Source organism: Suillus subalutaceus, assembly GCF_016647625.1.
Source record: "Suillus subalutaceus strain FC151 chromosome Unknown DFJ58scaffold_43, whole genome shotgun sequence".
Lineage (NCBI taxonomy): Eukaryota > Fungi > Basidiomycota > Agaricomycetes > Boletales > Suillaceae > Suillus > Suillus subalutaceus.
The window spans coordinates 44,538-67,249 of record NW_024540292.1 but is presented as its reverse complement, the minus strand read 5'-3'; the positions used below and the strand labels follow the sequence as shown (position 1 = coordinate 67,249).

At 48.7% G+C, this 22,712-nt stretch overlaps 12 protein-coding genes across 12 annotated transcripts; 6 read left to right on the top strand and 6 right to left on the bottom strand.

Moving 5' to 3' along the window:
- Window positions 1-475: 475 nt before the first annotated feature.
- Window positions 476-2,207, bottom strand: DFJ58DRAFT_716043 (uncharacterized protein; the record flags this gene model as incomplete). Its single annotated transcript, XM_041384180.1, has 2 exons — window positions 476-1,391; window positions 2,188-2,207. 2 exons carry the CDS (start codon window positions 2,205-2,207, stop codon window positions 476-478), a joined length of 936 nt encoding a protein of 311 aa, XP_041244645.1.
- Window positions 2,208-2,655: 448 nt separating this feature from the next.
- DFJ58DRAFT_659364 (P-loop containing nucleoside triphosphate hydrolase protein) lies at window positions 2,656-4,476 on the bottom strand (the record flags this gene model as incomplete). Its single annotated transcript, XM_041382084.1, has 2 exons — window positions 2,656-3,601; window positions 3,650-4,476. The coding sequence occupies 2 exons, from the start codon at window positions 4,474-4,476 to the stop codon at window positions 2,656-2,658; spliced, it is 1,773 nt and encodes a 590-aa protein (XP_041244644.1).
- Window positions 4,477-5,255: 779 nt separating this feature from the next.
- On the top strand, window positions 5,256-5,733 carry DFJ58DRAFT_337406 (mitochondrial ribosomal subunit S27-domain-containing protein). The gene is made up of 2 exons (XM_041379923.1): window positions 5,256-5,608; window positions 5,658-5,733. Exons 1-2 carry the CDS (start codon window positions 5,308-5,310, stop codon window positions 5,687-5,689), a joined length of 333 nt encoding a protein of 110 aa, XP_041244643.1. The 5' UTR covers window positions 5,256-5,307; the 3' UTR covers window positions 5,690-5,733.
- Window positions 5,734-5,777: 44 nt separating this feature from the next.
- Window positions 5,778-6,335, bottom strand: DFJ58DRAFT_659336 (uncharacterized protein; the record flags this gene model as incomplete). The annotated part of the gene is made up of 1 exon (XM_041382083.1): window positions 5,778-6,335. The coding sequence occupies one exon, from the start codon at window positions 6,333-6,335 to the stop codon at window positions 5,778-5,780; it is 558 nt and encodes a 185-aa protein (XP_041244642.1).
- Window positions 6,336-6,641: 306 nt separating this feature from the next.
- Window positions 6,642-7,942, top strand: DFJ58DRAFT_702421 (ribosomal protein S5 domain 2-type protein). Its single transcript, XM_041383621.1, has 4 exons — window positions 6,642-7,023; window positions 7,079-7,535; window positions 7,591-7,758; window positions 7,806-7,942. Exons 1-4 carry the CDS (start codon window positions 6,743-6,745, stop codon window positions 7,911-7,913), a joined length of 1,014 nt encoding a protein of 337 aa, XP_041244641.1. The 5' UTR covers window positions 6,642-6,742; the 3' UTR covers window positions 7,914-7,942.
- A 218-nt stretch (window positions 7,943-8,160) lies between these two features.
- DFJ58DRAFT_337375 (Cerato-platanin) lies at window positions 8,161-9,101 on the top strand. Its single transcript, XM_041379921.1, has 2 exons — window positions 8,161-8,951; window positions 9,012-9,101. The coding sequence occupies exon 1, from the start codon at window positions 8,527-8,529 to the stop codon at window positions 8,947-8,949; it is 423 nt and encodes a 140-aa protein (XP_041244640.1). The 5' UTR covers window positions 8,161-8,526; the 3' UTR covers window positions 8,950-8,951; window positions 9,012-9,101.
- Window positions 9,102-9,193: 92 nt separating this feature from the next.
- Window positions 9,194-9,947, bottom strand: DFJ58DRAFT_659374 (uncharacterized protein; the record flags this gene model as incomplete). The annotated part of the gene is made up of 2 exons (XM_041382086.1): window positions 9,194-9,754; window positions 9,819-9,947. The coding sequence occupies 2 exons, from the start codon at window positions 9,945-9,947 to the stop codon at window positions 9,194-9,196; spliced, it is 690 nt and encodes a 229-aa protein (XP_041244639.1).
- A 1,058-nt stretch (window positions 9,948-11,005) lies between these two features.
- DFJ58DRAFT_683157 (high mobility group box domain-containing protein) lies at window positions 11,006-11,698 on the bottom strand (the record flags this gene model as incomplete). Its single annotated transcript, XM_041383256.1, has 1 exon — window positions 11,006-11,698. A coding segment is annotated over one exon (693 nt), but the record flags the coding sequence as incomplete, so codon positions are not given.
- An 849-nt stretch (window positions 11,699-12,547) lies between these two features.
- On the bottom strand, window positions 12,548-14,345 carry DFJ58DRAFT_784232 (tryptophanyl-tRNA synthetase). The gene is made up of 7 exons (XM_041389947.1): window positions 14,232-14,345; window positions 13,967-14,179; window positions 13,839-13,919; window positions 13,676-13,791; window positions 13,498-13,625; window positions 12,981-13,449; window positions 12,548-12,925 (listed from the first exon to the last, which is right to left on the bottom strand). The coding sequence occupies exons 1-6, from the start codon at window positions 14,310-14,312 to the stop codon at window positions 12,986-12,988; spliced, it is 1,083 nt and encodes a 360-aa protein (XP_041244637.1). The 5' UTR covers window positions 14,313-14,345; the 3' UTR covers window positions 12,548-12,925; window positions 12,981-12,985.
- Window positions 14,346-14,383: 38 nt separating this feature from the next.
- On the top strand, window positions 14,384-17,499 carry DFJ58DRAFT_784228 (Mak10 subunit, NatC N-terminal acetyltransferase-domain-containing protein). Its single transcript, XM_041389946.1, has 15 exons — window positions 14,384-14,544; window positions 14,596-14,663; window positions 14,714-14,839; window positions 14,902-15,129; window positions 15,179-15,293; window positions 15,351-15,400; window positions 15,450-15,755; window positions 15,805-15,876; window positions 15,930-16,106; window positions 16,155-16,286; window positions 16,343-16,550; window positions 16,599-16,678; window positions 16,728-16,889; window positions 16,940-17,047; window positions 17,097-17,499. Exons 1-15 carry the CDS (start codon window positions 14,463-14,465, stop codon window positions 17,256-17,258), a joined length of 2,076 nt encoding a protein of 691 aa, XP_041244636.1. The 5' UTR covers window positions 14,384-14,462; the 3' UTR covers window positions 17,259-17,499.
- Window positions 17,500-18,135: 636 nt separating this feature from the next.
- On the top strand, window positions 18,136-19,821 carry DFJ58DRAFT_784223 (DNA glycosylase). Its single transcript, XM_041389945.1, has 5 exons — window positions 18,136-18,689; window positions 18,740-18,930; window positions 18,985-19,119; window positions 19,171-19,336; window positions 19,391-19,821. Exons 1-5 carry the CDS (start codon window positions 18,231-18,233, stop codon window positions 19,562-19,564), a joined length of 1,125 nt encoding a protein of 374 aa, XP_041244635.1. The 5' UTR covers window positions 18,136-18,230; the 3' UTR covers window positions 19,565-19,821.
- A 395-nt stretch (window positions 19,822-20,216) lies between these two features.
- On the top strand, window positions 20,217-22,525 carry DFJ58DRAFT_337261 (uncharacterized protein). Its single transcript, XM_041379920.1, has 17 exons — window positions 20,217-20,528; window positions 20,585-20,632; window positions 20,690-20,767; window positions 20,830-20,889; window positions 20,948-20,980; window positions 21,033-21,052; window positions 21,103-21,114; window positions 21,168-21,206; window positions 21,257-21,299; window positions 21,356-21,388; window positions 21,486-21,515; window positions 21,564-21,590; window positions 21,640-21,678; window positions 21,727-21,819; window positions 21,867-21,933; window positions 21,984-22,130; window positions 22,192-22,525. Exons 3-17 carry the CDS (start codon window positions 20,701-20,703, stop codon window positions 22,382-22,384), a joined length of 903 nt encoding a protein of 300 aa, XP_041244634.1. The 5' UTR covers window positions 20,217-20,528; window positions 20,585-20,632; window positions 20,690-20,700; the 3' UTR covers window positions 22,385-22,525.
- Window positions 22,526-22,712: the final 187 nt, after the last annotated feature.

Sequence of the window (22,712 nt, the reverse complement as noted above, 5' to 3'; positions counted from 1 at the left end):
TAATCATGAAGCACGTCTAATGCATGAGAGGACTGGTCTCGGCTTCGACTTCAACATCTAGTTGAGTAATTATCATAGCATACAGTGAGTTGGGGTCATTCTCATTGTTGTCCTCTTTAATCAACATTCCAGCATGAACGTATACAGTTTATTCCCCGGACTAAGCGACGTGGCGAAACGTGACATTAGCTATGCACTAAAGCACCATGGTCTGGCGAGCAATGGTTTCAGGGCCGTCACATCCTTTTGAAGGACTTCCATCATGGAGCCCCCGTACTTGTGTGCCAGATGAATGCGCACCGCCCGTCGCATTCCCGTCCGCCTCCTCAAAGTTGGAATGCCTTTGTAAATCCTGGATGACTTTTAAACGACAAGCTAAATAACTAAGATCATAGATATGTAATATTTATGGGACGTATGTAATATTTATGGGACGTTAAATGTTCCTATGCGCTGCTATGAAGCTCGGATTGATCTAACCAAAAGAAACGTCAGGAGGAGCCTCGAGAATCCTTCCCTTCTCTTTCTTTCTGACCACCCACCCATCCCAACCTATCCTCGTATTTCGATACATCCTTGCGTCGAATACCTTCCCCGCAAGAACAAAACCGACGTCATCCACTCTGTCTATGACTTTGGCGACGATTAGCGCTGTAGCTATGGGTGCCCATTCTCCCGCGACGCAGCTTAGCCCGCCGTGTCCGAAAGCAAGTAGTTGCATATCGACTGGACGTTGGAAGCGCATCGCATCGAAGGTCTCTAGACGCATGCCATATACACACGAGCGATGAACAGCTCCGATGTCAGCTACCTCTTGTGCGGGATAAAACAGACGCTTCCACAAGGGGTGTCTGCTTTTGCGCGCAATGCGCTGAATGGGTGGGTGCAACCTCAGGACTTCATTGATGATGGCTTCTACACTCGGTCGAGTGTTCTTAACTTTGAAAGAACGGAATTGCTTCTGGGTGGGATTCTCACTGAAATCCAGGAAGGCATTGTGCATGTGTTGATTACCATTTGCGTAGGCCAATGTGACAGCGGCTAGACGCCACATGGACTCATATGCGGGAAGAATGGTTTCCAGGGCTTGAGAGGCACGCTCCCCCCCGACCCATCTACAAACACGTTCCCTCATCGCGTGAAGTTCATCAGGATAAAGGGGAGTTCGTCGCGAGGTGCTATCCGAATGGCGGTTGAGTGCGTTTGTCATGAAGGCAACATCGACAGGGGAAAGGGTTCCAGGATCCACGCCATAAAACCCAGTAATTATGATGCAAAAAGTAACGCTTTGTATGAAAGCGGCGAAGTCGACCTCTCGGCTCGGAAGGAACATCTCTGTGCATTTCTGGGCACATTTCACAAATCTTTGCCACCCGGCACATTGCTGGGGGCTGACGGAGGCAATCAATGCTCTCGCGTTTTGTATGAAGCTGTCGTGCCCAGAGGGGTCGAGTATTGCACTCGAGGATGTTAGAGCGAAGTGTTCATGAGGATAGACGCGAGAACGGATCTCGACTTTATGTTCGGTGTTTCTTGGTCTCAGCACCGCCTTGACAGCGTCAGCTGTGCGGTGTGTCCGAGTGCGGGTGACATGACATGCCCCGAGAACGACGATGGCCAACGACCAAAAGGCTGCTGCTACTACTGCCATGGAAAACGCCATTCTGAGTGAGTTTTGCATTCACCAGTCTGTTTACACTGATTATATGTGAATGAGAGGATCACCCATACAGCACCCACGTGTTCAAACATCCGTCTGGTACGGCTACTGCCTGTAGTATTCAGGTTTGCCTCACCCGCAACGCAACGCAGCATATCGATGTATTGTGGATAACCTAGTGAAAAATACTTCCTAGTCTTTCTGATTGCAAAGCGAGGCCGTTGATATGCTCTACAAGCCGTTGATGAACTCTCTCTTTGCTCCAATCTAGTGGGCGGTCATAATGGCGCGTGATCCACTGACAATTCTGTAGTATAGCACGAATTAATCACATACAAACAACTACAGCTAGACACTTTCATGTCCGTCAATGAAGCCGAAGCTGGCTAGATGCGGAGACCGTACTGTTTCTGTTGTGTTGTCAGAGTTGTCAATTTCCGGAGTTGTTGCTGCCACCATCAACGGTCTTGTCCACACCAATCAAAAAAAGATGTGGCCGAGCGTGCCCAGCTTGGAGAATAGCCCACGAGAAAAAGTTGCAGGACATCGTGCCGTTATCCTCGTGACCTTCATTGATTCACTGCAGTAAGCATGCCATCGGAAGGCAAGCAGAACGGATTCTGACTGCTTGCATAGCCATATGCTCGCCACTTGCTGCTAGAATGGCGTTGGACTCAACATGTAATTAATGCGGGTGTACTGACGATATGAGCATGGAGGTGGCTGTTGCACATGTTAGGGTCGTGGTAGGTCGAGTGGCGCAGCCATGCGTCGCAGAACCTTGATTAATCAATGTGGTCTTCACTGCGAGCTTTAATAGCAGCCGGAGAGCTCATGCGCCCTTTGATTCGATCAGATACGTACGTATGTCTAATAAGAATAGTGCAACGCGTACTGCAGCAGATCAGCAAAGGGTCAACGTGCGTGACAACCAAGTGGGAGAACCGCTTCAATGCTGTATGTAAGTCGATTTTATCTCCAATGACCTCGGGCTTCTACCGTTGACCACGAGCGCTTCGCCTTTCCGAATTCAACAACTTTGCATACTTCACCCCCAACTCTCGGGTACTCTCATCCTGAGGGCGGGTGGCTGGGATACGGCGATATTCCACATCATCCTCGGCCTCCGAAGGAATCCTCAGCTCAAAACTAGCAGACCGTCTGTCTGCCACCCTCGTAGACACGTTCCGCAGACACCAATCAAGGGCCTTTTCTGTGCGCTCCTTAAGTGCGTAGGCTTCCTCCGACTGATAGAACGCCACAGGGAGGCGATAGCTGAGCCACAGATAGAGCACGAGCGATTTGTGGAGTCCCTCAAGATCTACGAGGCCCTGAGATGGTGCACTAGCAGAAGACTTGCCGCCGGACATCATCCCTTCCACATTCTCCAATGCTTCTATATAGGGGCCGACTCGGAGGGCGTGCAAGATAGGGACTCGGATCTTCTCGTTGTATATTTGACATAGGCGAGCTGTGAATTCCACCGCAAGGGGATCTCGCCAATTCATTGGTGAACCGCCGATGAGGAGTCTGTCATATAGCTTCATATGTTTGGCGTGGGTTTCGATGAACCGAGATCTTTCCTCAACCTTGGATGGAACGAAGGCACGGCAAGGGGGCCGAACGTTAGAGACATATGGAGCCACCTCTAATAACGTTCGATGCGAAGCATCAACGGGAAGTGCTTGAAGAACACTCTCAGCCCAAGCCAAGGTAGGAGAGACGCCTGCAAATATGATGGGATCTGGTTGGCGCAGAATCGCAGAGCGAAGCATTGGGAGATCATGTGCATGGAGAGTCGTGACAAAACCTCCAGGTTCACCATGCAGACCATAGCGTCCCGCACGCCCAGCAATTTGCTTAATTTGGGAAACTGATAGAGCGCGTTCGACAGTACCGTCGAATTTGTGCAAAGTTTCGAAGATGATGCGTTTGATTTTGCTAAGGCGAATGAGACGAGTGATACGATGAAGGGTGCAGGGTGCTCACAGATTAAGTCCCATGCCGATGGCATCACTTCCGATCATCACATCATAACCACTACGGGGGTTATTGAAGAGCGCCGCCTGTTCGGCACGGATCTCAGGTGGAAGTCGCCCATATGCAACAGCACAACGCAAGCCTGTATTCTCTTCTACTTTGCGCTTCAGCGCAAATATGCCGCTCCTCGAGAAAGCGACAAGACAGTCGCCCTTTTGAACTCTACTGAAATCTCCCTCCAAAGATTCGTCTTGAACAGTAAGAGGCGTCAAACGCTCGTAGCGGTTAATGAAAAGCTCGTCATCTGTGTCGTTTAGGAGCGCTTGGACAATTGGGACCGCAACTTCTTCGCCACATAGATGGAGTTCTTCGGCAGGCAGACCCAATACAGCAGCGGTCCATGCGGATCCACGGTCTGGGTCAGCAAGCATCTGGATCTCGTCCACGACTGCTACTTCCACCGGAAGACTAAGAGACGTCATCTCTACCGTGCAACTCACGAGACTGGCATATTCAGAAACGATCCTAAACTCCTCTCCAGTGCGAAGGTTGCACTCTCGTGCGTACTTTGCCTTCCCTTCTTTCCGCACGGTTGGTCTGGACACTGACTCTTCGATTATATCCATGTTCGTGGATGTGTCTGGCTCAGAGTCGGCGTCAGGGTCCATCCCGAGGGGCACGATCTGACCCTTATTGAGCCGATCCCAAATTTCATGTGCGAGTAGTCGCAGCGGGCCAGAGTAGACACCAGTCTTCGCCGCCGCCAGCGCACGTAGAGCCATGTGGGTCTTCCCACTGTTAGTAGGCCCAACGTGCATGATGACCTTGCGGCGCATTGAACGCGCTTTAGGATACATATCCGCAGGGTACGATATATCTGCGGTGGAGTATAGATATGATATTTGTTCCAGCGTATTCCGCGACACTGATTTCAAAAGAACCTCTTGTTGCTTGGGGTCGGACGCCCATGAGTAGAAAAGCTGAGTGAGAATTTGGTCTAGCCGGAGTCCTTGATTCAGTTCTTTGGATGTAAGAATAAATCTCTCCACGTGGTACTTTTTCTGCTCGATTGGGTTATGAAGGAGCCCGGAGCTGACCTCTCGGGCGAATAGTGAGAGAATGTGCTGGACGTCTGTGCGTGGTACCCCGAAGGACTCCAGGCGACGGTGAACGTGCGGAAGATTAGCCCATTTGTGGACCTGTTTCTCCATGATGAGGAGAGTGTCACTGGCATCCCGTACCGAGAAACCGTCCAGGATGTGACCCTTCTTTTGCTTCATAACATGCTGAGGGTTGGAACGACCACCATATCTGAAGCCACCACGTTGATTACCGGGAAAAGTTTGTGGAGGATAATACGAATTTCCTGGTCGTTGACGCGAGTCGTTGGAACGAAACCGACGGAAGTGGACTTGGCTTGCCTCCAACCAACTTTCAGATTTTATGCATCTCGAAAGGAGAAGACGACAGCGAGGTAGCATAACGATAGAAATTATCCAAAGAAAAAAAGTTGTGTTGAGCAGTCTACGCTGGCTCTATGAAGCCATTGAATAAAGTTGACCGTATAAAGGCGTCTTGGAAAAAAAGCGGTTGTTTGGTGATGTTAGGATCAGAAGGTTCACTTAAAATTGACTGGTCAAGTCGAGCTCACCATAGCTACACTAGCCATGGCAGCCGCAGCCGCCGCCATTCGTCCTATGCGACTTGCTTCGTTGACGCGGTCACGCTGCTCCATATTTCAAACTGCATATAACCCCACATCAGCACGTACTGGAGCCAAATACCTTCGCGCACGACTTCGCGGGCCTTCTATGGTCAAATACTACACTCCAGAAGCCAATATTGCACAGATCATGAGACAATGGCCTGAGTTGGAAATGAGAAACTTTGCAGAGGAGGAAAGACTGCAAGATGTGGAGGACAAAAAGAAGAGAGGGAAGGGTGCACCGAAGAAAGCCAAGGAGAAAGGTAAGTTGAGACTTTATGGCGCATTTGCACAATTAACGCCTCGTTTCAGGCGACAGTCGCAGAGCCAGCAGGAGGCGATAATGATGCATTTTTGTGTTTCGTTGGAGGAACTTATTATACCACACTCAAAATTAAATCATCACTGTGCATGTCAAAACTCCGTCTCCGCTCAACATGTCCCTTCAATGCCCGCAGGATCATTTACAGAACCGTCACAAGTACCCATCTCCGACAAAGTCACCGAGAAAAGGTCGTCGAAGCCCTGGAGAAAACCCGCATTCTGTAATGCAATCTGATAGTCCTCTCCACTTGTGTTCAGCCCTGTCATCCACTCCTCCAATCCAGCAGTACCTGTAACGAGAAGACTGCGTAACCTCGTTCGTTCTGTTTGACTTACAGGCGAGGACCGTATAGGTGGATCTCCGGGTTCGATTTCATCCACACGTATAATGAGGTCGACACCCTCTCCTGCAGCTGGATCCCATACTTGGTTCTTCAACGCTGCTGACCATGCTTGGTCAAGGTCATCCAAGAAATCCAGTAGCGTTTGAAGCTCCTTCATCTGTGGAGGATATCCTGGCACAGAAGTCATGACGTCGCCAGTGAGGCGAAGGAGGAAGACAGTTCGTAAGTGAGTGGAAGGGTCTATAGGTGGGATCTGCAAGATAAATGCCAGCAGTTTCTGCATAGCATCAAGATATGCAGTGAGAGTTGGAAGTTTCGTCATTGACGGTTCTAAGCTGTCCACAACTATCTCAGTACTTCCAGAGCTTCCGTAACACATTGACGGCCGACCGTTTCTTAAATGCACTGGTGATATCCATGAAAGAGTCTTCAACATACTCGACGGCTTTTCTTTCCTGAGCTTTGGAGAGCGCTTGTGGGATCTTTAAGCTTGGGGATCCATTCCGGACGTTCTCTTCAGCTTGCATCTTGAGTGCGAGGTCAGAAGGGGTTGCCTAAATCAATGCCAAACACATATCAACACACGCTCTTCCTGCCTGAACTGGCTTAGATCATTCCTAAAGGTAATTATCTTTCCATAGGATATGCCCGTCTTGCAAAGTTCGGCGCAGTACTGACTTCCATGACAGACTGGTGACTCCAGTTTCAACTGAAAATTATCGACCAAGCATGGCATCAATATCCAAGGCTGAGAAGGCCTACATCCAATCCTCCTTGCAATCCGATCCGCCATTACGAGCAGACGGCCGCGGTTTGATAGATTTTCGAACCATAGCCCTCGAGTCTGGAATTGCCCCAATCGCAAATGGCAGCGCACGCGTTAGCATCGGTAGAAACGCGCAGGATGGCGGTGGGGGCACTGAAGTCGTAGCCGCTGCAAAATTGGAAGTTGAGAGCATCGGCGATGGCGAAGGTGTAGATGGGGGACGAGTAGTCTGCTCTGTATCTTGGTACGACTTTCTTACTACACCTTCAAAAGAAAGACTGGACAACTTGGAATTATAGTTCTCCCACAGCATATCCTCTCCTTTCCCCAAATGCCCTGGATGACCTACAGCATGATATGACGTCCGTATTAAACGCTACCCTCTCTCATCCGACAATCCGACCAAAAAACCTCGGTATCTTACCTGGAATGAAATCTTGGTTGCTCAACCTTGATGTCATAGTGTTTTCTGACGCAGGGAACATATTCGACGCGATTTTCATGGCTGCACGCGCCGCTTTATGGGATACCAAGGTACCTAGAACAAAGAGCGTCCAATACCGCGCGAAGAAAAGCGATCGGAGTGATGCAACTCAGGCTATGGACATGGACGTGGATGAAACGGCCCATGTCGGCAGCGCACTAGACACGCGACAGACGATTCAAGTGGCTGACTTCGAGCTTCCTGACTACTGGGACGAGGGCGAACCCCTCGATGGAAGACAAACATGGCCAGTTTGCCTGACTCTCAATTTGGTTTGTTGTTTGTTTTGAGCTCAATCTCAATGGTACGTGATTGACATTTGAGCAGTTACCAACCTTGCATTTCCTCGATGCTACTCTACAAGAAGAAGCTTCTGTGCCTCTCAAGCTCCTCGTGTTTTACTCCTTCCCTTCAGATGTAACTCCACTGTTACGAGGCATGCGCTTGCTCGGGACAGGTGTGTCTGACCTCGTACAGGCCAAAAGCCTCTTGAAGGTAAGCACCCAACACGTATTTTTATCACCGCATTCCAATCCTTGCAGGATGGGGAGAAGTATGCTCGGAATGTGTGGGTCGCTCTTGAAGGAAAGCTCAAGGACGAAGACCTTAGACGCACCCAAAAAGCCAGAGAGAGATTTCTTAATAGATAAACTTGCAATCATATGGCATTCTCACAATGACTCTCGATGAAGTGGCGAATAGTAAGCGATGTCATGACTTCAAGTTTATGGTCGCTGCAGGACTGAATAGTAATTGGTACCTTCATGGCAATAGTGGTTCCGGGGATGGGGATCTTTGACCGTTGATGCATCTAGGCACTCGTGATTTGAAACCTGTCTGTCCATTTACAGGGAAGTTCAGTCCACAGGCATCGGACACGCGGTAGATTGAAGGCATAGACTGTCCTTCCTGAGAAATCGGACTCAGGTGGGGGACGTCACGCGTAACAGCTGAGCCACCAGCATGCCAATGAACTCAACACTCTGCCCTTCAGCCAGAGATCTTGAGCCAAAAATAGTTCTCACCAGCCGATCATGCTTCCTCCCAGTCTGCTGACCTGCACGAGACGCCCGAAATGTCCGGACATCATATTCCGGGTGCGATAACCCCGCGTACAGTGCTGGTCTGTTTTGTACGCGGGTTCTGTCAGCGTAACTAGCGAGCTGTACGAAGCAGATAAAAGGAGTAGGTTCGCGGTACACTTCTGCAGCAGTTACCCTCAACCAGCCTCGTCAAAGTAAAACCTCTCACCAACAACTAGTCATGAAATTCACATCGGCTGTCATCTCCCTCCTTGCTATCGCTCTTCCCGTGCTCGCTCAGACTGAGAGCCTTTCATATGATAACACTTACGATAATGCTGATCAGTCTCTCACCACCGTCGCCTGCTCAAATGGGCCTAACGGGCTCATGAACTATGGCTACACGACTCTTGGTCAATTGCCTAATTTCCCCAATATCGGTGGTGTCTACACTGTTACGGGATGGGATTCAGTTTACTGCGGAACATGTTACGAAGTGACGTACGGCAGCACGACAATTGCAATCCTTGCTGTTGATACTGCGAGTGAAGGGTTTAACGTTGCGGAGGCAGCGATGAATGAGCTTACTGGGAATCAGGCTGAGTTTTTGGGGAGGGTGACGGTGACTTCAGTTCAAGTAAATGCATCTGTGTGTGGCCTTTGAAGGTAAGCAGGTCGAGTTCCCTCATACATGGAAATCGATGCTCATTTGGTTTCCGTTGATAGACACCATTGGTTACTTGAATTCAGGTTCAAGGACACGTTTAACTTTCATACTTTTGGGTAATTGTGTCACTGTGGAACTGGACATTGATTATGTATGAAACTGCATATGGATGTTTGATTCAGCTTAAGATACATATACGTACCTATGGTAGTACAAATGAACATTTTCCCACCTAACCAGGCTAAAATCTATAGACCCAAGACCGAGTGAATGCAGCCTCGTACCGCTCTGCCAGTGAAGCAAATACCATAAGAGGTTCTTTCGAAAGCGTCCACAGACCTGCCAATATAGGCACTACCGCTGCACCTGCGACGATCTTGCGCGTTCGCGGACGCATGCGGAATTTCCGAGAAGCGAGACGTGATGCTTGGATGATTTGTGCGCCTTCAACTGCATGGAGCATGACGCTCGCAACCAGTCCACCGTACAAGATCCAGCTCCGCCAGGGAAACCTAGCCAAACCAATCTTGATAAACTCGTAGTCCACCTCCGAGGGTCCTACCGCGAATATCGGTGGTGAAGGATTGGAAGGAGAGACGCGGTGGGTGTAGAAATGTATAGGAAGGAATATTAGAAGAGATGAATATGCCGCGAGACTGAGGGTGCTGGTAATCTTGCGAGGGGATGCTGAGCGCGGATTAATGATCCTTTTGGCGATACTTGAAGCTACGTGGGCTGCCAGAGGTATAAAGAGCAGATATCTCTCCCCAAAGCCAGTTTGGTAGTACTCCCTACCGAGAAGCTGTGCCAGTTATAACTCAAACGTCATCTCCTTGTTACCAACTTGATGATATTGTGTCACCTACCATAACATTGGAAGACAAACTCGAGCCTCCGACATTTGCGAGTGCTGGTGCGGACAAATGGACAACGAGGAAAACTGAAAGGAAAGGCGCGGAAATGTGGGCGACATTTGTCAAAACTGTCGCTGTCATCTGTCTTAGTTTTGACCCATCTCCCTTGGCTGACATTGTTTCTGCGTGGTCGGCGGCCAAGAACGACCACTTTGGGTTTTCGAACAATCCAAGAAAGATACTGGTGAGAGTCGTGGAAGTCGGCTTGCAATTCGTGGGGAATCGTTAGTAGCCGCTGTTTGCCGTGACTTGAAAGCGACATGCTAAGCGATTTACAGAGTTTCGACTTTCTAGTTTGCTAGCATTATACATCCTACAGGTAAGTAACCCGAATCCGTCCCCAATTATACTATGCACATGAATTAATGCGAAACGAGAGAAATGTGGATATGCATGGTGGAGAGGTAATATTAATGGCACTAGAACGGGGCAAGGGGCTAAATAGTATTAGTATCGACTAACCATAAAGAAGGAGTGACACGAAACACGCCGTCGGGATATGGAACAAGTGGGAATAGGGCTACAGGGTCAAGATAGTAAGTAGTGACGGAGATCATCCCCGCGGCTGAGGTTTTGTGGGCTGGGTCACGGTGCGTGTCGGAATTCTACGATTCTGTGGCTTGCTCTTGGAAGAGTGCAGAGTATTCAATATCGCAGGGAATACCGGGTACATGATCAGGGTATTCGGGGAGGGGGAGGAGATTGGTGAAAAAGTCAAAATTGTGTAGGCCAAGGGCATAAGCTTCCAGAGCCTGTGCGCGCTCCATGTCTTCATAAGGTGCTAATAGCTCATCACCATGCAACATTGCTTGCCCGGGCATACAGGGGGAAAGGAGATCGCCGTTCCAGCCAGGATGGGAAGAGGGGCTAGCTGTGAAGGAGGAAGGAGTGTAGGTGAGTCCGTCCCGGCTGTTTGGAGATTGGTAGCCAAGCTCCAGTGCCAAGTGCGACTCGGATGGGTCGTCTATCGAGCTGTTATGCTCCTGTATTATGGTCCTAAGCACACATCGAGGGGAAAAAACGTATCCGAAACGTACCCCAGTCGATGCACCGAAACTGTAGGATATAAAAGGAGATGCATCGTTTGAGGCAGTATGCCATTGCTGAGGCTGCGCCTCAAATTCCTTGCCAAACCGAACATGTGCGGCCTGTGACACATAGTCAAGAGGACGCAGCAGCCACTCTCGTCCTTCAGTCGAGCGAGACCTGCATAAATCGTCCTTCGGAGCATGTGAGGGGAGGATGAGTGTGGGGAACGCGTCGGGCAGCGGAACAGACGACGATCGTCGTTGAGCTGCGGAGCAGTTTTTAGGGACGTCTTTCGGTGCGGAGTCTCCGGATGCCTCGAGATTTTCGCTCCCTTCCTTCTCGATGGCCTGCTGATGTGTAACCCCTCCATCCTCTTGCGAGTCTTCATCCGCATCTGCGATATAAGCAGGTACTTGCTCGTCTGAAGAATCAAGAGGAAAAATGTTGTTACTCAGGCCTAGATCGTATTGACGCTTCTTCAGCCCGGAGATTTGCCGCCTCATTGGACGAAAGCGATAGTGGGGGTAGAGACGTGCGTGCTCCTCCCTCTCCTTATCTGCAAGCACCTTGTATTTATCCTTGTCAGAAGCAGACAGCTGCTTCCACGCCTCAGCCGCTCGCTTCGAGAGGGTTTTGGCTGTAGGATTCGGTGCCTCCGATTCCTCGTCGCTCTCTTGGGCTGCCTGACTGTGCTTGCGCGAGTACTCACAGCGAAAGATTATGAAGGCGTTTCTAGGCCGAGGGATCCAACTCGGATCCCTGCTCCTGTTACGCTGTGCGCGTCGATCAGATGAAGGAGCCATTGGTTGGTGAGTGATACAGGAGGTGGACGCTATAAAATGTCTGGACAGGGGATATGTTTGGTCTGGAAGATGAACATCATGGTCATCCTCCACGGATGCAGGTGACCATCCGCGGAGGACAGGGTGGGCAGTAAAGACCATTGAAGACCTTGAAGGGAGTTCCAAACGGACGCGACAGGGAGTCGTTTTGTTATATGAACGAATCAGCAAACCTACCGTGGATCTCGGATCTGCTGCTTGCTGCCGCTCCAAGGTTGGCTGAATTTGAACTCAGACACATGAAGGGGCTCAGTTTCGTGTTGTTTTCGACGACAGGCTGATCAAAATTGAAACCTAGTAACTTGGCGAGCCGAGCCAGGAAATTGAAACAATTGAACAACACGAAAGCAGCGCTAAGCAGCGTCCCTATAATTTAAATAGATTAATAACCAAGACACCATTCGATCCGTTCGATCATCCCAATCTAGATCACTCCTAGCATTATACCCCATACATGATATCCACCGATCAGTATGAGATTACGCCGTGGATACTAATTCATGGTTCTGTGACTCAGGGTAGGAGTGTGGTCTGTATACCTGCACGTTGAGGTGAGATCAATGAGCCCTGGAAGGTTGTAGCAAGTTTGCTTGTGCCTTACGACAGACTCTTCGCTATTGATGGGGGAAATACGGTTATCAGATATGCTCAAGTGGGAGCTTGACCGCAAATGGACGTCAAAACGCGGCTACTTTCAGGGTGCTCGACAAGAGGTCCTAATCTTGACGTGCGTGGGATGGCAGTGCTAGAAATGGCCAAAGCGACCGAACGACAGTTGTGAATTTGGCAGAATTTGGCAAGACGTTTGATGGACAATGCTATGATCATCGGGACCACCAGACAGTGAGTCTCACTATTACAGGAGGAAATGCAAAAGAGTTTTCTCAGTTGGCATGTAAGCTGGTGGCAACTGTTAGGAGAGTTCAACAAGACACGCTTCATGTGTACTGGCCTACACCGATCACCATCAAGCAGGGCTTGCCACAGAATTCCGGATGCGGCTGCCTTACCAGTTCCCCACGTATATCGTCCCTTACCACCTGCAAAACGGTTCTCTTTCTAGACCCAGTTCGTTTAATTACGTCTTCGTTGAGGTGTGATTGATTATGTAATCATTTTGTGATCGAGCCCGATCCTCACTAGTCACCGCCGGCAGCTAGTAGTTCTCCGTGGACTTGACCAAGCTCACTGACAAACGCAGAATGATAAACTCAGTCATTAATATTGTCATGGTTGTAGTTACATTTGTTAATGCACCGCAGGTGATGCAAGACCTAGGCGTGTTTTGACTTCCATCATGGTCACCTCGGAGTGTTCAATAGCGCGGGCAGCCCCGCGACGTGCTACCTCATCAAGATATGTCGTTTCCTGACGAATGCGATCGAACTGCGCCCGGGGCCCTTTAAGGAATTCCTCAACAGCCTCTGCGACATCGCGTTTCAAAGTTCCGTGGCCTTGGCTCTCATAGGCTTTTGCGATCTGGGTGACATCGCTGTCTGTGCAGGCGGCGAGAATAGTCAGCAGATTTGAGGTGCCCGGGCGGCCTTGAGGATCGTAAGTAATGCCCTGAATGGAGTCTGTGACAGAAGCCCGAATTTTCGATTGGATCTGGGAAGCGATATCGGTGAGCAGAATGCGGGACTGGACGTCGGGTGAAGATTTCGACATCTTGGACGTTGGGTCTTTGAGTGATAAAATCCGCTTCGATGGGGCTGAAGAAATGGGTCAACGGATATATATGCACATCCTCGGATGCTTACTGTTGACGTAGGTCGGAAGGGGGAACAGGGGAGACGTTCCTTTGAATGTTCGGTTGAAGATATCAGCGATATCCCTCGTGAGTTCTATATGTTGCTGTTGATCGTCGCCTACAGGAACGTGAGTAGCTCTTAGCAACATATCAGTAGTGTCGAAAATGACCACTGCAAGAAGGCCCACTTGTAAACAAGCACGTCGGCGGCTTGTAGCACAGGATACATGAATAGACCAGCGTTGAGCATCGACTCGTCCACTTTGTCCTCTGAGCCAGAGTTTCGTGCCGCAGCTAATCTTGACTTGAGGAACATAAGAATGGAATTTAACTACATTTGAAATACCGCACCTTCCATGTCGTCATCCGGCGCAGCTTCCCCATGGGCGTTATGCAGCTTAATATCCAGGAGAGTTCGGTATGGTGAGGGTTCTATGTATTGTTAGCCAAACGGCTACCAGGATAGAGCAAATAGATACATGGTCCTGGTGGAATAATATTGACCGGTCAGGGTCGATGCCTATGGCAAGTAAAACAGCCAGCATGTCATTCCTTGCAGCCAGTAAGGCAGCAGGATTCTGTGGAAGAGTCAATGCATGCCATCCAACAATTGAAAACAGCAGTTTGTCCTCGGGTTCTGCGGATTTCTGCAGCTTCACCCAATTAGACAGTGCGCCTAGGTAGTTCCCTAGCTACTGCTATGTAAGTTGTTCCATGTCAAAAAAAACAAAAAAAAGATTTTACATGAGGGATACCAGTTGGTTGGATGCCAGATAGTATCACGCGTTGCGGGCGTATCTGGCAGACGCGTCGGGGAATGATCATGTATGGCGAGCAAGTTCAATGCTGAAGAAAAGTGGTTCAAACTCCGACAACATCCAATTAAAGCTTGCACGGTAGTAGTCTCTAAACCTGGTCACCTGGCGTTCTGCTTTACTGACGTCCATTACCAGCTCATCTGGCGACCGCAGCCACATGGAGTACGACCCCTTGGTGGACCTTCCTGGCGGCGACAATTTTCACGATGTGACTGCGTTGTTTGAGGATGCTGCCGAAGGTGACCAGAAATACTTGTGTTAGCCTACCTGCCTACTCAATATCGTCTAAGCCTTGCACCCTGGGGCCCTCGTGTTGACTAATGGATTCACTCTGCTGGATGCTATGTCGTCGTTCGAGGTAAAAACCTTCTTTCCGAAGTCCGAACAATTTGCTGATGATGTCTGAAGATAGGCGAACCACGTTTCGACAGCGGCTTGGCGCTTCTGGATAAATCTAAGCCGATATTTAATCCTCTCGCCCCGCTTACCCCAGAGGAAGTGTGCTGGATCATCGATCGCTCATTTTCCTGCGAGGTAAATCAGAGACAGCGTAAACTTTTCCACATGTATTCATTTGTCCCCTGTCTGGCGCCCAGATGGAATGGCACTCCGGTTACACTCTTTCGCAAACCATATATTCATTCCTTTACGTTCACTCCTTGAAAGAGATTGACCCTGACCTCGTCCCCGGGGGTTCACCGCCACGCTCAGACAACTTGCGTCCGCCAGAGCTAATCACAGTCGTTCTAAGGGCAGCTCTATTAGGCCTTCTCAAGTGTTGTGACCTATCCTGGAGGGAGCTGAATAAAGGGAATGTGTACGATGTTCGTCAAAGCACCGTTTAAGTTGCCAGCCATGCTCATCTATGACCAGGCCGAGGACTGGCAAAGCGAGAAATGTGACGTGCCCCTCTCCGAGGCTCTACCCGTCAAATATATCTGCAAGGTGCTTGATGAAGCGTGTCATTGGCTCGAGACCTCAGCTAAAGGTGTGAAATGGCTCACATAACAATGTTAACCCAATGTTCATGCGATAACAACCATAGTTCAGCAACCTTGGAAAGCCATGCTGATGAACCGATTAATGCTTAGAAAGGTTAGGGGTGTTTCTTCTTTTTATATGACAGTCTACTGACTTGTGTCAGTCACTAATCGTGTTGTTCGAGACACAATTGTCTCAACCTCACTCTAGTTTGCTTCCGACGATGATCAATCTAAGCCTGCAATTATTGCATCCTATCATGACAGTAACTCCGTCAGAACCAGCGCTAGATTCTCCAGCCCGTCTTGCGTTCGACCCTCAGTTTCCTCGTGTTATCGTATCATATATCCCCCTACATGTCATACAGCTACCCGACCAAGCTCGTACCTGGGCTTTACTGGAGGGGATGTTGACATCGCTGAAGAACGTCAATGATCTGGCAAACACAACTGAGCTGACGACATGGGAGGTATATACTATCACTGCTCTTCCGTCGTAGACATTAAATCTAGCATCAGGTTGCTGGCCATCTACAGCTGTGGTGCCCACGGCCCCATAGTCGGTTTCCATACGTGCGTTCAATCACCCAGGCGAGTAATTCGTGCATGACAATCAATCTAGTCGAATTTTATGATAATCCTAGTCCGCGTTCTGGGACGGCGTCCTCGTACTCAACAAGTTTGCACTCAAACATGTTGTGGACCAGTTCTTCCGCGAAACGCTGAACATTTCCTATGACGCTTTCACGCAAGATATCATGACAAGATGGGAGGGTCCGGCGCCTCCACCACTCGCACAGATTGAACGCACCATGACGCAGGTTTGTTTGAAGTTGCGAAATCCTGCATATGTGCTGACAGCAAGACAGATACTGATAGCAAACATCAAGTCGCTATGGTACAACCTACCACGGCGGCGCCGATTCTGTGCGAAGTCACTTTTCGACTGGCATGAGTTGTTTGTCGTATTCATGGACGTGTGTGTACGCCTTGCGCCCTTGGTGAGTGTCACAAATGTAAGCAGTACCCTGTATGCTCACTAGACGATGACTATCAGCAAGACCAAAAAAAGCTTGACCATGTCCGTCGCGCCAGGGTAGCTGTGCTAATGTATAGGCTGTCTGTAATCCGCGAAGTCGTTCTATCGGGATTCCAATTGTCACTTTACACAAATGAAGAGCGCGTTTTTGCGTACTGGTATGTTGTACAGGTGCTTGAGATGCACTTGTCCTGCATAGATCAACTTATGCCAGGCATGTCGAGTGGTACGTGGTTCGATATTCATAACGACTAGAGTTAATTCTTTTCATTAGACTCAAATGCCTACTTCGAGTTATCATATCAGTTGCAATTCCTCACGGCATTGCAGTCCCTCTCAATGACTGTCTTCGCTGTAAGTAACGGTGAATATCACTCGTTCCAGATCTTGACTCGACAGAAAGATCACGGTTAAAAAAACGACCTTCTCGTGGCGACGCACAAGGCTTAACTTTCTGCGGCGCTACAAGTGGGCTTTTATGCCTGAGTACGAAGATATTGATCTGCAACCCATCGGACATCCCAGCTTCACCAAGTTTGCTACTGCGTGCGAATCCATGCAAAAGGCAAGTGTTCGCGATAACCGGAATGAGGTGCCTGTTTAAATCGAAAATAGGATAAACAGTTCTCGCTAGACAGCATCGCGCTTGCCATAGAAGTTCTATCACGTTTGCTGACGTCACCCGATGGCTGGGCGGGACGATGGAGTGAGGAACGGAAGAAGGTGAGAAAATATTTAGTTGTACCTAATGCTGATTCTCATCTTCCGCAAGTTTGTCCAGAAGCTCCTGGATGTATGCATCGATTTGCAGAGACAGCTCCCTTCAACCGAGCAGGCCTTGACGACATGGGATGCAAAAACTTTGAAGTGGGATGCGGATGTTCATCCTTGGTTTCCAATTATCTCTGGTTTCCCTCCAGCACCACCACGATAGATTGGGTGTTTTTTTACCCATTGATACAGATACAGCGTTCCTCACATCTGGAGGGCTGTGTTCCAGCCACTAGCAATACGATGTCAAATCTATCATGCATGGTATGAGGACGCATTGACATGGATCAAGTCGGTCAGCTGAGACCCCCTATTGTTATCATCGATTAAAATTAAGTAGCAAATTAGTTGCAAACTTTAATTATGATCTTTGGAAGTCTTTCTGATGGTCGACCTGTCAGGGCCTCGCCAGGTACGCAAATGTATTAGATTGTTCAACGTTCAACGTTCAACGTTCAACGGCCGCTTTCTGACGGATCTTTCGTCGCCGCGCTAGCTATATTTGCGCCATTTGTAAGCCTAGTCATTGATCTGAGGTTTTGCCAGATCAATGCTCTCAGCTAATTGTTGAATATGTCCTAACGATGCCCTTGCTTTGGATGAAAGCAAAGGCAAGAAGGTACACGAGTATAAAAAATACATATTCCCATTTGGACACAATTTGGACATGTGTGCGCCATTTCGGTCAATGTTGCCGACCCTCCCCTATTAACCAGGGTGTGCGACCTTTGGCGAGTCGTCGTTGCACATTCGACGACAGCGGTCTGGTTGTACATCGAGGTCGCCCTCCCCGGCCCATCTAGTACTGCAGATCTCCCTGATTCCCGTAGCCATTGACAATGCACAGGCGCTCCGGTCTGAGCGGTTTTTGACTTTATCCTTCCGCGTGCGCAATAATTTCCTTTTATATTTTTCGCCGTAATCTAAACGTCTTTTCGTACAAAACATGAAACAAAACGGGAAAGAATGGCGGCTAGTATCTAAATCACGTGATCTTATTATTGGAGAATGCAATTAATCTCAGCAGCCGAGTCTAACCTCCTTAGTACTAGCATGCTTGCCGCACTCTGTCTACTGTGTGTCGACATCTGACTGCAATCAACCCAACCCAACCCAACCCAGTCGTATTACTGCAATGCCGTCGCCGCAACGACAGGTGTCGGGAGCTCTCACTGGACTCTTGGCACGTGCAAGCCCATATCACAGTGCGGTCACTTTGATTGAAGCCGGAAATGCGGATCAGCCGTCAACATCACTGTCCTCCAGTCCAAAACCGTCGAAACGTATTAAGCTCGAGGTCGAATCCCCCAAGACATCAAACATCTCAGACCGGACACGTTCGACGAGCCTACGGAAGACGTCATCAACTGTGAAACTAGAAGAGACGGTGTCTGAAGAAGATACGAGTTCGAGAGTGAAGGCCAAGTCCCCCAAGAAACCTAAACCGATACCACAGAATCTGGACACTCCGCATCCTGCTCCACCACACTGGAAGGAGGTGTATGACTCGATCAAAGAGATGCGCGCGCAAACTGTTGCTCCTGTAGACACTATGGGGTGCGAACAAGCCCAGCACAAGGAGAAAGACCCAAAGGTTAATATTCATGCAATCTTATATGACAACAGTCTTATTTTGTATGGCAGAACCGACGGTTTGCTATCCTAGTTTCTCTGATGTTATCTTCCCAAACGAAAGATGAAGTAACGGATGCAGCTGTTGAGAAGCTGCGAGCTGCTGTGGGAGGCACGCTATCTGTTGCCGCCATCATATCTGCGGATGATTCTACAATATCAGATGCGATAGCAAAAGTTGGGTTCTGGCGACGGAAGACTGGGTCCGTTCATCCTTCTATAGAAGGAAGACTGGCTATATTCACGTTTTCTATCAGGTATATCAAGAAGACGGCTTTACGGTTACGGGATGACTTCGATTCAGAGGTACCCAAGACAGTGGATGAGCTATGCTCATTGCCAGGAGTCGGACCTAAAATGGCGTTTCTTACGCTTCATGTCGCCTGGAATCTGTACACGGTGAATTTACTACGCCCTTTATGAACTCGCTAACGCACTTGCAGCAATCACGGTATTGGCGTGGATGTGCACGTTCATCGTATTACTAACAGGTTGGGATGGCATCAACGGCCCACCAAGAAGCCTGAAGAAACGAGGTTAAATATTCAGTCCTGGTTACCCATCGAATTGCATCGCGAAATTAACCACATGCTCGTCGGCTTTGGACAGGTATGTTTGCGCTATAGCGGGGAGTCTCATTGTAATCCCTCTTTTGCTAAACAGACCATTTGCGTCCCTGTGGGACCGAAGTGCGATTCGTGCACATTGAGCACTAAAGGGCTGTGTCCAAGTGCTAATACAAAACCTCCGAGAAGCCCGAAGAAGCGCAAGAGACAATCTTCTGCAAACCTTGAGCACGAATCTGGACCAAAGATCAATATTGCAATCGAGTCTTGACCTATGAAGAGTTGATGCTCTTCCACCTCCGCCCAGTAACGCATGCACATATTCTGTGATGTCCAGATACAATAATTTGCTACCAACTTACATAACTAATTAACCAGATCGAAATGCTTGTCTCGAGCAAAGGAAACAAATTATGTTGGACGCTGTGATCTGAAGAGTCTTAATTAGGGAATGCGGCATCTTCGAGTTAGATTAGCTTCAGCGTGAGAACTTTATCTTCATTCTTCGGTGAACGAAGAAGACCACCGCTCTTCATGCTGCGCATGGAAACATATTTCCAAGTTGGCCACACAACTTGTTTCGAGGGCCTAGCTCATCATTCATTGGCAGATTAGGCTATACAATCTTCCAACCTGTTACTTCTTGAACCTCCAGAAGTAGCCAAAGTTAGCCTGACGGACAATCGTCGCATGGATGTATGTGTTCTTGCTAAATGAAAATTTCTTCTTTAGTACGGCCGTCCCCTGTCCTGATGAAGTTCGACTTTGACGTGGAGCTCTGTTTGTTCCTCGGCGCCCGTAGTTGATTTCCATTGCTCCCAGCATCCTGTGTTGGGGCTCGGTTGCTTATTAATGATCCACTGGCACTGGACGTCCGTGATATTGTCACACGGTTATATGCTCCAGGTAAGAAAGTTAACAGGCCTCGAAGCATGATGAAACCTAAATGCTAATTATAGGCCCAGACACTGGACAGGCCATCTTGAGTCAATGATGATGAAACATCAGCGCACCCACCGTGTCTGTTCGGTGTGAAACTCGGAAGTAATATTTAGAAGAGGTACAAGTACGGCAAAGTTCAGAGGAAGTTCCTCGTGATTAGCATATAATTTGGAAGCCAGAGCGATCAGCATTCAAGTTACGTTTTCTGTCGCCTGTAGACTCTGCAAATGTTACTAATGGGCCCATCTCCTTCACTTGATGACAAGGACATTAATATTGCCAGCTTGTGCAAGGTTAGTTGATATTCGATTCGCAGGAGACACCGATTCTGACAGGCTACTATGTATAGGTTTGTGCCCACGTATCTGCGAAAGAATACGAAACACGGAGTGACGAGGTTGGTGTCTGCATCGCCTACTAGTGAATTCAGGGCCATCGGTGACTGCTATTTTAGCAATCAGCCGAATGTTAGTGACACTATTTAATACTGGGTTGGTTAATCCTTGGACCCCACCTACTCTTTCAGTGACAGGTAGGGATTCCGTCCGTACAACTTACACCCACCCATGTCGACCGCAACCACAATTACTCCAGAGGAGATCCAAGCTTTGGACCTAGACCTCCTGGTAGCCCCAACAATCAAATACATCTGCGGTGGGCCCTCCTGCTTTCCGAGACTGACACGCTTACCTATTATTCGGATACCATGTAGTCGCTGCTTTAACGCTCTTTACCTGGGACCTGAGTGAGTGAGCCCTCTTTGTGACCTTATTCTGGACTTTTGACAAAGACACTAGTCCTAACTTTTCCTCACGAGGTAAGTTGTTCAACCGGACCTGAATTATTGCGGAAGCTCAGCAGTGACAGGTTAGACTATGGGTGCGTCTAGTTAGGCGCAATTTTGGCTAGCCAGTGACGGGGACCACGTGTAGAACGCCAAATGGACGCTTGCAAAAGTTCTATTTTTCGTGGTGAGATAAGGTCTGCATATCGGTTGGGCGTTATACCTCATACTTCTCAGAATCGATACTTTGCACTTGGGACAGCTATTCTAATAACATTTTGTGAGTTGTGCACCGAAGTTTGTTGTCGACGCTCAGCGTTTATTGCTGAGATGCAGTGACGTTCGATGTTACACCCACATGGGCTATGTGCGTTATCTCACCGATCACTTTTATTACTGATACTAATTCGGAACAGATGTAAGCTCAAACACTTTCATCCCTTAATCCACCTCATGGAAACGTCAGGTTCTGTAAACACTGTCTTTGCTGTCATTGGTACGTAGCATACTCCATCAAAATCGGCTTTAGTCTGACAATTCCCAGCTTTGTTACTAGTGGCCAATATCGAAAGTAAGCTTTCTGAGCCATCTGATACACCACGTACTCATCAAAGTCTTAGTGATTCTCCAACTTCGATTATACGCGCTGTACGCCTATGGTGCGTGGAAATGCAAATACTTCCGGTTGATATCTAGATGATATCCAGACAAGAGAATCGTCCTCCCTGTGTCGACATTGTTCGTCGCGGTCTTCAGTGGCATGATGGTGATGGCAGTGAACATATACCAGTATGAACAGAGTGAGCTTCATCAATATTACCAAGTATGTACACTGATCAAAGTTTAGACCACAAAGCTCAGATCTTTGGCGTATGTGCCATAGTTGAGTCCGTGGATTGGCTGTATCTTTTCTGGTACTTACTCCGTGGACTGCCTTTGCGACCCGCTCCTCATTCTCCACTAGGGTGCCAATGATGGGTTTAGACTTTGTTCTTGTCCTGTTAGCAGGCTACAAATCTCTTCAGCATTATTTCCAGGTACCTGACAAGACTTGGTCTGGTGCACGTCTTATGCGTACCTTCGCGCGAGACTCGATTCTTTATTTTCTCTGGTGAGAGCACATGCAACGCAGTGGGTCGATTCTGATCCAAGTACTGCTTTGTTATTTCCAGTAACTTTTTGATATACCTGTTCAGCACCTTGCTGGGCAAATTCGGCCCTGCTGAGTATTACCAACTTGGCGCGATCACGGTCGCAATTGTCCCACCTATAACGGCGAACCGTCTCCTCATCAACATGCACGATTCGACACACGCAGAGCAAGAGAGAGGTACAATGAGGTCTGTCGTTCGCATCCATCCTTGACCAATGTATTTGGCATGAGGTCAGAGTACACCAAGAGGACATAGAGAGCTCGCATCCATAAGTATAGAGGATACTATGATAGATAAACAGGAGTAAGCCTCCTGTGTGCTCGACCAAGTGTCGATGTCAATTCAATTAGACGTTCTACTTAGGAACACTGAAGATACTGGAAGAATCCGGTCAATGTGCAGAACTTCGAAAGCGCTAGTTTTTCTTCACTGATCTTGAGCTTTGAACACATTTTCCGTAACACAACTTTTTTGACGGCCTAGCTCATGAATCGTACGCCTGAGTACTAGGGCCCGAATTAGAGCCGCGGGGACCTCCA